Raw genomic sequence first — 13714 nt, 5'->3', positions numbered from 1 at the left:
TATCCACCAGAAAAATACGGTCGTAGGTTTTTAGGCTTGAGGAGTCTTTGCTATGAGTATGTGACCAAATGTTTTGATTTTTACAGACCCGTATCCTTATCAGTATGCTGTCAGTTATAATCTATTTTTAACAACCTGCCGGACTCTCTTCTCCATAAAATGCTTTGGCTGATAATGTGGGTGTTGGTAATGTTTCCAAATTACTGTGTTAGAATCCGGCTTTACTATATTAGTCTTCTCAATATTTACGTGGCCAAATGTAGCAAAAAAATCCTCATAAATAATCCTAAAACATTACAAATCCTTTGGAAATTTTGTCCTCGTCCAACAAGAAAATCTTCTGTGTTCCCGAAATGATTCCTGACTTTCGAGATCCCTCACAGCCGTTTTCTTAAACGACTGAATATTCATTATTTCAAAGTGTTACTGTATTTGCTCACGTAAAGGCCCCGCCCGCGTATACGCCCCCCCTCCTTTTTTTGTAAACATTTTTGAGAAAAAATTTCAAAACGTGTTTTTCTGGGTTTATCTGAGGGCAGGGCAGCTTGGCATGCATCAAACAACAAGCCATGTATTGTGAGCGGCAGGAGGTGATTTTGTAAGCGGCAGTGATACAGAGACTGGTACATATTATAGTTTGTCCGCTCTCAGTAGGACTGTCGTGAGGCATGACAGACATACGCAGTTAGTCGTATCTCAGACGACATAAAGATAAAGAAAGCTGGACTCGCGCGCTTTTGTTGATGTGCCGTGTTGTTGGGAAAGAAGAGGGGAAGAGGAGGGGAAGTGAAGGAGGAAGGGAAGTGGGTGGAGCAAGTACCTACACTCCTTTTTCTGGTTGGTTGGCTAGCTGGCAGGAGGCAGGAGGGAGGTTAGGCCACACCTCTGCCTCTCTCCCCCCCTTACAGCGCTGCCTCTGCCTCGCTCTCCCTCCTGCCGTGTCACTGCCTCCCCCACCCTCCCTCATTAGAACAAAGACGCACGACTGGCCAGTCGTTCCGCCAGCTGTTTCATTCAATCAAAATTTAATTGGCGTTTAAATAAGTTGTGGCGGTATTTCATTTTTCTTTTATTAAATGTTAGTTTTTCATACCTGAAAAAAAGAAAAATCTATTTTCTCCTCCAAATTCGCGTATAGGCCCCCTCCCCCTTTTTGGAGTCGAAAATTTGGAAAAAAGGGGGGGGGGGGGCCTTTACGCGAGTAAATACGGTAGTATTTGAAATTGAATGAAATACAAATAAAAACTATTCATTTTGATATCTGAAAATTCGAATATTTGCACAGGCGTAACCAGAACAGAGCTTCTGTAGTCCTGTTTCAGTGCCGCTAACCCCTAAGTAATAGAAAGGATTTTCTAAAGAAATACCTATAAATGACTAGATGCGTGTACGTACAAACTGAAGACAGATTAAATCCAGGAATGATCCCATACTTGAACACAAGGTCCAGTCCTGTTTTCAGGATGGTTTTTGATAGTCATGATTGCATGCAGTGCGGGTTTGTTGTTTGATTACAATGGTTCTGAACCCATTACAACTCTGAAAGTTTGAGTGTCTACAAATTCTAAAGTTGATACGTAATTTATGCAACTTTAAATCCTACCTTTATTTCTTACCTGGGATGAATATGGATACAGGAAGGTGACGTTAAAGGAGAGTAAACCTTGAAATGGTATTAAGGATCTTAAATGTATTTTGTTTTTCGGTATGCGTTACTTGCACAAACAGAAAATTTACATGTCTGTTGGTAAACATTTAAATTGAAAATACATACATATATTTACATATACATTCATATACATACATATACATATTTTGTTTTCGGTATGTGTTACTTGTACAGACAGAAAATTTACATGTCTGTTGTTAAACATTTAAATTTAAAATACCAAAAACTGGGATTGAAGACTGTGTGGATTTCGTGTTCATTTCAGAAATCCATCATGTTTTCCCGAATCCTGGCCACGGCGTTGCCAATCATAGCCAAGTTCCTGCAGTCGTCGCAGACGACAGACGTGCTGGAAGCCATAGAGTTCTTCACGTCCGCGTACCTGTTTGGCCTGTCGGATGCAGCGACCGGGGTGTGCAAGATGCTGCCCCTGGTGTGGTCCCAGGAGCAGAGCATCCGAGAAGCTCTGCAGGAGGCGTACGTCCGGATATACTTTGCCACGGAGGAGACTAGTCCCAGGTGAGCTGGTGGCTTTGTTTGTGCCCGAACACACCACAATGTTACTCTCATCGCACCTTTTATTTATTAAAATTTTTGATTGGATCTGTAAAGCTTTTTTAAAACAATAAATTTTAATTTTCTCTGTGTTTGTAATATTATCATCACATTCGCAGCAATTTCAACCACAAAAATTACAGAAGTTGCAGATTTTGTGCTGGTATATATGTGTATTTGATAACTTGATACTAAAAACATTAATTTCATTGCCTCTACATACACATTTTCAGGTGCAAACAGTGTAATAAATTTTTGGTAAAAAAATTTTGGGAAAAAATATTTGTAAAAAATCTTAGCTAAGCAATTTAGCCATAGTGTTTCTTCCGCCTTTCCTTCATTGTTTGTTCCCAAAGTTATTAAATCCAATTTATTGTAATAAATTGAGTGTCACTACTTATCATGGAAAGAGGAAAGTTATATACAGGAAAGCTTCACTATAAAGAACATGAAGGGACCAAAAAATAGTTGAGTTTGTTTTACTGAAGTTCTTTATGCTGAAACATAAGCATTGTTATGAATATGTATACCGATAAACACACGAAACACCTTAAGTGTACTAAGGTTCAGTATCTCGGTTATCAGTCTATGGCCGCTTGAAGAACCTGTTCACATACTCTCTGCTGATGCTTTGTCTATGGTCAGGAGACACGTAGAGTAGGTTATGTTTTTGTTTACATACACGCTGTTGCGTTTGAATAAGAAAATTAAAAATAAAGTACAAATTTTTGGATAGTAATTTTTTTTTTTTTTTTTTTTTTTTTTCAAAATTTTTCTCATGGTTGTTTGTTTAAGTGAATGTTTTTGTTTCAAGAAGAAACAGACCGTCGTAAAATTCATTAAGATGAAATAAAATTCAAGGTTATTATATACGTTTTTGGCGGGACCAATCATTGAGTTCGTTTAAGTGAAGTGTTCGTTTAACTGAAGTTCGTTGTACTGGTGCTTTCCTGTATGTTGTAGGTCTGATTAATTATGGAAACAGCTATTGCCAATAAGGTTTTTGCTAAAGTAAAAAGACTTATTTATTTTTATTATGTACCATACCATTGGTTTAAAATCTTGGGAGTAACTTATTTTAGTAAATTGTAGCATTAACATGTTATACCTTGTGTGCATTGTAGGATGGTGTTTATTTTTGTAAACTTGGAGCATCATTTAGCTAATTTAGCTTATAGTATGCTTTAACTTTTGCAGTGCTTCATAAAATCCACTGTTTCTTAAATTGGGATGTCCAATTGAAATATCAAAAGAGTGCCATGAAAACAAACATAGATCCGAAGAGTCATAAATAAAATTAGATTAAAAACACACAAACTTAATTTTTGAAGAAAAATTTAAAGCCATTAAATTTTTTTAATATTAAAGCATACAGTGTAACCTTGTTAATACAATATAGGTTAATCCAAAATCTTCGTAATTAAAACCTGTTAAAATCTCCGGCAGTATGAATAGAATGTTCAGTGTTAATTTGTTTGTACCGTAATCGCTCGCGTAATGTCCGCAGTGTTTTGACCACATTTTTGGCCAAAAAAATGGGGTGCGGACATTATGCTAGGAAAAATACAAAATTTTGTGTTCTATTCAAGTCGTGCGTCTTTGTTCTAATGGCGTAGGGCGGGGGAGGCAGTGACGCGGCAAGAGGAAGAGAGAGGCAACGACTCCGCAGGAGGGAGAGGCAGTGCTATTACAGGGGGGAGAGAGGCAGAGGCAGCGCTATGGCAGGAGGGGTGAGAGGCAGAGGCGTGGCTTAACCTCCCTCCTGCCAGCTAGCCAGCCAACCAGACAAAGGAGTGTTAGAATCCTTGACCCACTTCCCTTCCTCCTTCACTTCCCCTCTTCTTCTCCGACAACACTCCACATCAACACAGCGGCAGCGCGCGAGACCAGCTTTCTTTAACGCGGGGCCTTTACGCGAGTAAATACGGTACTAAAAAGGCACAAAACGTATCTAAAATCAATTTGGATTTCACTAGCTATTTTAAAAGAATATTGCTGCGGGATCGCTTGCAAACAACCCGGCTTAGACCATGTTTACTTTGCTGTAATTGCCACCGGTAACTGTCATGCACCCGCAGGAACATTAAAAAAAAATTACGTGCTACACTGAAATAAGTGTGGTTACGTGTGCCTTATTAATGTGATTAATATGTGATGGATTAAAACGGCTATTAACGGCACGGCTGCAATATTGTAGCCGTACCATATCCTTACGTGCGGCGCGTAGGGAACCAGCGAGCTGGCAACAGCGCAGTGACTCACCAGTTCCACATCTGCTGCGCACTGTACTCCCCCCCCCCCTCCTCCTCCAGGCAATCTGATGGCCTTCGTGACGTAGAGAAGGAGGAAGGGGGAGGAAACTTCTAGAGCGTGAGAATGGCCAAGGGAGGGATTCCAACCAAATGTAAACAAAGAGGGGTTCTGTTCTGTCCTGACACGTAAAACAGGGTACACAATAATTAAAGTTGACGTTTCTTTTACTTTCTTTTATTTTGCCGCCACTGACGAACACTTTTTTCGTGCACTTCAAACTCCCTTTCAGCAGCCCTGTTCCCATGCTCTTCAGCATAACGAACAACTCTTAATTTAAACCACGCAGTGAAGGATTTATATTTACCCATTCTGTACTCTACACTACAAAACTCGACGCGAAACTCATGCCTTGAACTTGTGTGCGTGTTGGTCAGCTGTGTTTACCGTTACTGTGCTTTGTTCAGTTCAACGAATTTCCCCACCCTTTCAGAACAGGAGAGAAAGAACAGCTCAAGGTCACGGCTTTGTTTACAGAGCCGTCAACTTTCCATTAGTACTGCATCCTTTAGGGGTGGCCAAAGTTGTGTTGCCCGCCGTAGACGACTGGTGCGGACATTATGCGATTTTTTAATTTTTTCTTTTAAGGATATATATAAATAAAGGGTGCGGACATTATGCGAGGGCGGACATTACGCGAGTGAATACAGTATATCACGAAATACTGGATAGATAATATGTAAGTCGAAGTTTCATTGTGGCCCAAAACTAGTTTCGTGAATATTTAGGATCTGATAATACGAAGCGTTAAAGTGAAATCCCGTATTTGCGTTCTTGGTATTTACATTTCCCACAATTAATGACATTTTCTTTAGGTCCCATTTACGTGTGATTAAATGCAGTGTAATACTTTCCCTCAAATTACACAGTGAAAATTACTTTCTTACTGCTGTTCACGTCTCATCTACTATGGAAAACCCTGGTTTTTATTTACGTAAAACTCAATTAAGACTTTCTCGCACAATACAATTTCCTATCAAATTTGATTAAATGTTTCAATCCTACCATTTTCTCCATAAGATGTACGATGTACATTATTATTCCTCATGTTCAAGTTGCTCATAAACTTTGTTGCTCGTATGCAACTTTTCTTTTTTTAGTTTAAATCTATTATTCATTAGGAAATTACTGTTTACTTATTTAATAAAAAGAATACGAAGCTGTCCGGGGTGAAAATTCTCTTTCTGACATATTTAAATTATCTGTTCTGTCGCCACAGTGGAGCGCTGGTTGGCATCATGTTTGGTTAGGTGGCTGCCTGTATAGAGTGCGTACAAGTTGTTGAGTGTTGATATTGATAGCTGGCCGATTGCATTCAGCGCGCTCACTCTGTCTCTTGCTGAGTGAACTAATTTAAAGGCCCAAACTCTTTCTTGGTTAGTGTGTACTACGGAGATAGTTATCGGTATGTTATGTTGTGTCACATTTGGGTCACAATTTTTTATTTCATTTTATTTCAAGTTGATACACAATATTTTTGTTTCGTAATATATAGAGGGTTAATTAAAATTGTGATTAAGCATGAAAGTAGAGTATTTGTTTGATGTGTGAATTCTCATTTGAAAACTTTTTAAACACCTCAATTTTTTTGTAAATTTTTATTTAACCAAATATTACAAATAAGATAAATTAATTTAATCAAACATAAATTTCAACTATTTGTGGTTTTTTATGTCTTTTTTTTTTGGGCATGGCTTGAGTATTGATGGTATTTTAGTACACTATTATACATTAAATTTTTCGTTAATGTGAAGTAAAATAATATACGTATTGAAGAAAGAATACATACGGGAAATGAGGTACTTACGTATTAGAGGAGTTTAAGAATTTTCCTTTAATTTACATTTTCCTGCAATAATAACACTGAAACAATCCAAGCCTTTGACCAGTTGTGTGGCTTTCTCCTAAGTGTGTTAAAAAAAAAAATATGAGAAGCAACCAGATAGTTAATTTTATTTTTTAGCTAAATTTTGTCAGTGATCTATTAAATATATATGTAATAACCTGTAGCAATATACCATTCAAAATTGTAAATAATTTTATGTTAACTCTAATGTAGGCCAACCATGTTTTTACTTAAGAGAATTATCTTATGCAGTTTATAGTACATAGTTCTATAAGAATGCACATATATTTCTTTTGTTTTGACATTATGTACTATGTGCAATGTGGGGAAGTCTGGTTATTACTAATCTTGTTTTTTTATAAAGTGGGTAAATTTCTGTCACCTCAGGTTTGTTTAGTGAGTTTTAACTGTATTACATGTTTAGGAATAAATAATTAATTTTTTGTCACAAAAAAAAAAAAACATTTAAAGTGCACTGTAGTAGCTGGTGGCAAACTAACAACTTTTTTGATAGCTTCTGTAGAGACGAAAATTGTTGTCCTTGTCAGCAACACGGGTGCTATTGTTTGGATTTCTGAATCTCACTTCCTGAAATATTTTTATTCTGATCTTTGTCCTTGATTATTAATTCTAGTGAATACTAAATATTTGTTTGGTTTTAAGATTTGATTTGGCTCAACCTTAATTATTTGACTCTAGTTGTTTGTTGTGTTGGCTGCAGAGCCAGAGCGGTCACGATCGTAAAGAACCTGTGTGGACTGGTGGTCACGCTGACGCTCGGGCAGCGGGACTCCTTGGAGGAGCTGATCCGTCTCTGGGTTAGAGCTGGCACCATAGACAAGTCCTGCATACAGGTCAGAGGTTCTACAATTTTCAAAAGTTACAGTAAACGTGCTTATTTTTGGAGTATGATTTTTTGTTTTTTTGTTTTTTTCTTTTTATGTTCTAATCACCCCAAAACCATTAAGTATGATTGCCAGTACCAGTATCCTGATACATCCACTCATATCTCCCTCCCTTTCTCGTGCATGTTTTAGTGCCTACGTATTCTCTGCTCTTTTTCATTTTCCATTCACGCAAAAAACAGTTAAAAGACAGCGTAGGCTGACATTCTTGAGTTTAATTTGTTGGACAGATGCACAGCTGCATCATTCTCCAAACGCCCTGTTTTAGTAGGGAATAATATTTGTGAACTACTTTACTGCGTCAATATGGTTGAGAGAGCTCTTTGAAGTTGGAAGGGAGCCGTGACCAACTGCTAACAATCTCATATCTGACACTAATGGAGGATACAAGGATCGGTTATTTGCGTGAATACGTACACAAAGTATTTTAAAAACCATTTATGAAGTATGTATTAAGCAAAAAATATTTTTATGTAGCAGCTAGAACCAGATTATGAAGTAAAATATCCAAAAATTATTTTCCTTATCAGAGGCATTCCATGATGCAAACAAAACTATTTTACTTTGTCAGTACCAGATCTTAATCTATTTCTCGTAAAATGAGGTATGGCTAGGGACAAAATGTTTATGGTGAATTGTGATAAAACCGAAATAACACTGCAAATCATGTGTATACAACATATAACACAAAAATGATAGTTAATACAGGAAAACCTGTCTTAAAGATGACTCAGCATAAGACCTTTTCCCGCCTAAAACATCTGACTAATATAGTACTAAAAGTTTCCAATGGTATTAAGGTATTAACCTTAACATCCCTTGTACAAAACATTTTGGGGTTATTAGATTTTCCAGATTAAAAAGCACTAAACCAACATAAAAATATTTGGTTTTCTATCATAAATCTTAACCCATTACATGCCCGAACGCATTCTGAGCATAGTGACCAGTTGTTATGCAAGCTGAATTTAGGTTTCGGTTTATGTGGATGCTCAGTACGTCAAGCAGTGCCGTAACGTCTAACTTGCCCAAAATGTATCAGGCTATTTATGGTAAATATAGTACTCCAAGCAAAGTTATTGTACAGTAACATTTAACTTGCACAATATGTATCAGGCCATTTATGGTATCTATAGAACTTTGTCTTGAGTTAATTAGTCACTTGGTGTTCATTTGTTTTCACTTCATGTGTGTCGTGCACCATTTTCATCTGGGTTGACGGTAAATAATTTTTGTATAGTTTGTATGTGTTACTTTTTGATAATGCACATATTAATTAGTATGTTCATGTGGATAAGGATATTTGCACCCCATTTTGAGATACAGTTGTGAGTACAATTACATCCTTTTAATTTTGTTTGTTAACCTATGTTAACATAACAAAATTAAAAGGATAATACATTAAATGACTACTACCATAGAGACCCAAAAAAATAGTGTCTCGTGAGTTATAAAAAAAATTACTTTACACTATTTAACTGTGGGAAATGAGTTTTAATTAAGTTATATATTTCAGGAAATTTTGAACTCACAAATTTCTTCGTAAATGATTGTATTTGCAAATTTTTGTACCATTCACAAATGTTCATGGATTTTTAGCTATTTCACAGAGTCTAGTAGTATATAAATCAAGGATTCCCAACGTTTTATCAACTGCGTGCCTCTTGAAATTTTTTAGAAACATTTGTGTACCACTAGGCTCTAGGCCCACGTAATCTTTTATTTTTAGATATTTAATTTATATATAAGCTATTGTTAGTTTTTAAATTTAGGAAAAAAAAAAATAAAATGTCAATGTCTATTTCAAAATGGCTGTTTTTTTATAACACATAACTCGGAAAACAAACAATTATAGACATTAATCAAACTGAGCATTTAAAAAAGAAAAGTTGTAGATAATTATTTCAAATTGAGTCCAAAATTCATGATTCATAAAAAAAAAAAGCTATTTTTAGTGGGAAACTTGTTGCTGTTTGTCCATTATCAAACTTTCAATATCAGGGTCAATGGAACTTAACTTGACAGCATTTTATCACATACCACCTGCAACATTGCCACGTACCACTAGTGGTAAATGTACCACCGGTTGGGAAACCCTGATATAGAACATATTATTACAGCTGGTTTTAAGTATCTTTGCACTGCATATTAATTTATCTTTGGTATTCTTGTTAAAACTATATTGATGTTCGATAATCCGGCAAAGTCCCTTTCACTTTCTATTGTCCCTGTGTTTGCATGAATATATAATATGTTTGCTGTACAGGTGATGTGGGAGAAATTCTCCATGAAACTGCCTGGCACCTCTGAACAAGAAAGCAAAGCAAGTCTCATACTTCTTGGAATGGTTGCAAGGTTAGTATCTCTTTGTGATATTACTGCGTGTGAGAAAGTCTACACACAACACTATAACCTCTTATTATTTATTTTTAAATCCTCAAAAATTTAGTGGTTTATTTAGGCATCTGATTTAATTTTCCATCCTAAAATTTAGAGTTGCCTAATTTTTTTTGATTGAATCATTTACAGGTATGTACCCCAAAAATGGTAATTAAAACTGACCAAAATCATTTTTAAGATGAGGCAATAGCAGTATGAAAAATCTGTGTAAAAACACAAAAGTGTTGCAAAACATTGGTGTAAAAACCTAAAAGTGAAGCAAAATTTCAGTGTAAAAAAGTTTGCATTTATAAAAGATGGTACCAAATGTTAATTTTGGCCTTTATTCCTTCAAATTTATATTCTATAGCCTACGCATAAAAACATTGGAATTTATTTTTGTAGCAACAGTTTGAAGTAACAGAAACTATCTCCAAAAATCTCTTAAAATCTTGACAACCATCATAAAATTCAACCAAAAAAACTAACATAGTTACTGTTCAATCACACAGGCAAATGGTAAGTACTAAATAAAGCAGCACACCCAACTCCTATCATGTGGCATAAACAGGGCAGAATATACACAATGTGTATGTCTTTTAGATATAAAATGAATTTAATTAAATGTAAACAAAGGGTCAGTGCAAGACATATAAAATACATATATAAACATATATAAACATATGAACACAAACATTTATGTCTTGGCTTGAGAAACAACTGCATTTTTAATTATGTCATTTACTAATAAAATGTAGTGTAAAACCAGGTGTAAATATAAAATATGTACACAGTAGTTTCACATTCAAACAAACCTATTCCATATCTTTTTTAAGTTGTGTAGGTATTATAATGGACAAGGGATGTAACTTTCAAGTTAACAGAGTTCTGTTAAAAGTGGGAGTACACACATGATTTGTTGTTTGAGTTTAAAAAAAAAAAAAATATGTAGGGCTGCGAAAGTGATTGAAAAACCTATAGTTCATGAGTAGTAGACAAATATAAATCATGATTGTTTATTTTCACGATATATATTTTAAAATTATATTGAGCCTGTGTTATTTTTCTGTGTGTCTTACTTTTGAGTTGAAATGATCATCCCTGTCTCCAAGTGGAAAGGTGATGAAATAAAGGCCGGCATCTCAGCGCAAAGAACTGTTTTGTTTACTTTCTGACATCCTGCCCATTGTCTCTCCATCTTGGCACGCAGGCCAAGGGAATGAAGGAAGGGGAGGGGAGGGAGTCTGCAAACTGACAATTTTTAGAGATATACAATGTGTCAGAACATGTCACATGGGACTTGAAGGGAAGTTAGAAAGAAGTGTGTTTGGGTTGCTGGTCCTACAACTGCTTTGTCTACAGTATTTTTACCAAGAAAGGTTTTTCTGTTAAAGCATTCCGGGGTACTGGGATTATAGACACTAATTATAATTATACCTGTCACCATGTTAATTAAGGCTGAATAGTGTGTATAAAACAGCCCACAACACCTATGAAAGATAACGTTTTTCAAATGTTTTCAATCCAGAAAGCATGCGGTGTATCGGAGAAGGAAAAAGGAATGCACTAAGCTTCTTCTTCGCTCTGCTCAAGTTAAAGATGTTATTTTGTAGCTATAGGCCGAATCCAAATCTCAAATTTGAATCCAAAGAGTATCTGAAATTCCAAATCTAGGCCTCAAGTCAAAAAGAAAATTATATCTATAAGAAATTTTAAATATTATCTATGGTGTTGAAACATTCAACACTTTAAATGATTACATGTTAAAAAGTAAAATATCTTAGGGAATAACAGGATAGGCATGAAGAAAAGGTTATCATGTTGGATTTTTTTATTACTTTATTTTCCCTAATATTTTTTTCAAATCTTATTCCTAGAATATTGAATGCTTTGAGTACTAAGGATTTATTTGAGGATGGTATTGGCCCGCCCCTAGTTATTCCCGTGGCTAGTACTGCTGCTGGTAACGTGAAGTGTGCGTGGTGGCAGCGAGGAGTTCCAGACGGTGTCCAGCAACATGCACGTGCTGAGGAGCGTGGGGCTGAAGGACGCGACGGACCTGCCCATGGTGAAGCTCACCTGCGAGGTGCTGCGCAAGCTGGCCTCCACCAAGCTCAGGTAGCCCCGATTCCCTGGGCTCCGTGCTTCGTGGCCGTTATGGCCGTTATTTGGGAGTCTCCTCTTCCAGAAGTTTACACGTTATTTACATGTATCAAGCTTAAATCTGACGAAATAAGCATTAGTATTTCTATCAGTGATGGCCCGATATCCAAAAACCCGATACCGATACCGATTCCGATATTTCCAAATTTACCGATCCAATATCTGATATCCGATATTCCGATATTCTGTTAATAGGCCTATCTCATTTCTAACACTGATTCTATAAAATTGTGGTCCTGGAGTATTGTTAGAGACAATAATGAAAAATTTTAAATATTAATAAAACATACTTACTTATATGTGAATGTATATTTTTTTATTAATTGTAAAATATAGTAAATTCACATTAAATGAAAGCTAATAATGAATTTATCATAATTGCCTACAAATGAGCTCTCTAAATTCAAGGTCTTAAAAAATTAAATTGTTTTTCAAGGCCAGATAAAGCAATATTCTGGTGTAGGTATTACCTACAGTATGCAAAAAACATATTGTAACTACAAGGAAACAAATTTCAGATTTTTGTGGAGAAATGTTGACAAATCTTGTAGCTGTCCGGTATTAGTCTCTAGTGTATTTGCTTAGAATGTATGAATTACAAGCCACTGCATGTACTGAGTCCAGTGTCTCAACTGTAATCTACGAAAAATACCGTCCGAAAAACGCGAAGCCCACAACTCATTTAGTTTCGGTTCCCTGCAAGAATTTCCGAAGATTTCCGAAGTTTAGCCGCTAAATCAGAAGTTCAAGCATGTTGTGACTGACCTAACCTAACCTAACACTTCGATTTTTTTAATTTCAATTTTTGAGAGAAATCCGAAGTTGCACGAACGTGGTAGGGAACCTAAACTACGTGAGTTGTAGGCTACCGCCGAAAAACATCAAACTTTTGTACCCTTTGTAAAATTTCATCACGGTAAACGACACTCTAGAAAGGAAGGTCTTCAGGTAGCAAATTTTGTGACCATTGTTCAAGTGTATCACTCCATTTATTGGTGCAAAAACACGTTAAAAATACGTGAAAAGTAATTTCAATACAACTTTGAAACGTACTTCAGAGTTTATTAAACCACACATCTTTATTTATGTTGTTGGCAATGCACTCAATATAGCCAACATAATACCTTTGCTGCAACTTGCCCTACTTAAACACGTTTCATATTTTAGCTTTTGTAAAAACTGACGTAACGTTTTTGTATAGAACAGCAGTTGGCGACCATGAAACGACACGGAAAGAAAATGTCTGTTATATCAAGCAGCAACTTTATTCTTCTTCATGTTTACTTATGGCTACACCACTTATTAAATTAAATATCGTAATTATTTTTGTTTATGTTTTCAATTTATGTACACATAGTGAACTTCAAAAATTCATCAAGCGAAAATATTTTGCGAATATCTGAAATGAATAAATATGCACTAATGACTGGGATTTGTGTACACATGGAAGAATTGTACCGTCTGGATGCATTGCAGTATCAGAAAGAAGAAATAGGCTTGAAATCTTGAAATTGTTTCAGTGGAAAATATGCTTGGAATTACTAGGTAATATGGTGACGTGAAGAAAGATAAATTGCCCGTGGAAAATAAGCTTGGAATTACGGTTAAGGTTATGTGAGAAGTATTATTGGCGAGAGCAAACATCGGTTATCAAAATATCGCAAGTATTTACCGATGTCCGATATTGAAAAATGTGCCGATATTACCGATCTCCAATATCGAATATCGGGCCATCACTAATTTCTATATATTTTTCAACTTAAATGATTTTCTAAATTTTTATTTTCCACCTTCTAATGAGAACCTGCTATGTTTATAATCTTATCCTGAATGGTAATGATAGTAGCGACAAAGAAGTACTATTATCCTAAATGTTACTGAATTATT

The 13714-nt window shown here is 35.8% G+C and overlaps 1 protein-coding gene across 2 annotated transcripts in view; it reads left to right on the top strand.

Annotated features, from left to right (window-relative positions):
• The window catches only part of LOC134530194 (condensin complex subunit 1), a 77163-nt gene that overhangs the window by 26117 nt on the left and 37332 nt on the right, over positions 1-13714 (top strand). For both annotated transcript variants that reach the window (XM_063364851.1, XM_063364850.1), the window contains exons 13-16: positions 1935-2188; positions 7102-7234; positions 9552-9640; positions 11654-11782. In XM_063364851.1, coding sequence (XP_063220921.1) covers positions 1935-2188; positions 7102-7234; positions 9552-9640; positions 11654-11782 — 605 coding nt within the window. The remainder of the gene's footprint in view (positions 1-1934; positions 2189-7101; positions 7235-9551; positions 9641-11653; positions 11783-13714) is intronic.

Source organism: Bacillus rossius, chromosome 3 (genome assembly GCF_032445375.1).
Source record: "Bacillus rossius redtenbacheri isolate Brsri chromosome 3, Brsri_v3, whole genome shotgun sequence".
Lineage (NCBI taxonomy): Eukaryota > Metazoa > Arthropoda > Insecta > Phasmatodea > Bacillidae > Bacillus > Bacillus rossius.
This window is presented reverse-complemented; position numbering and strand designations above follow the sequence as displayed.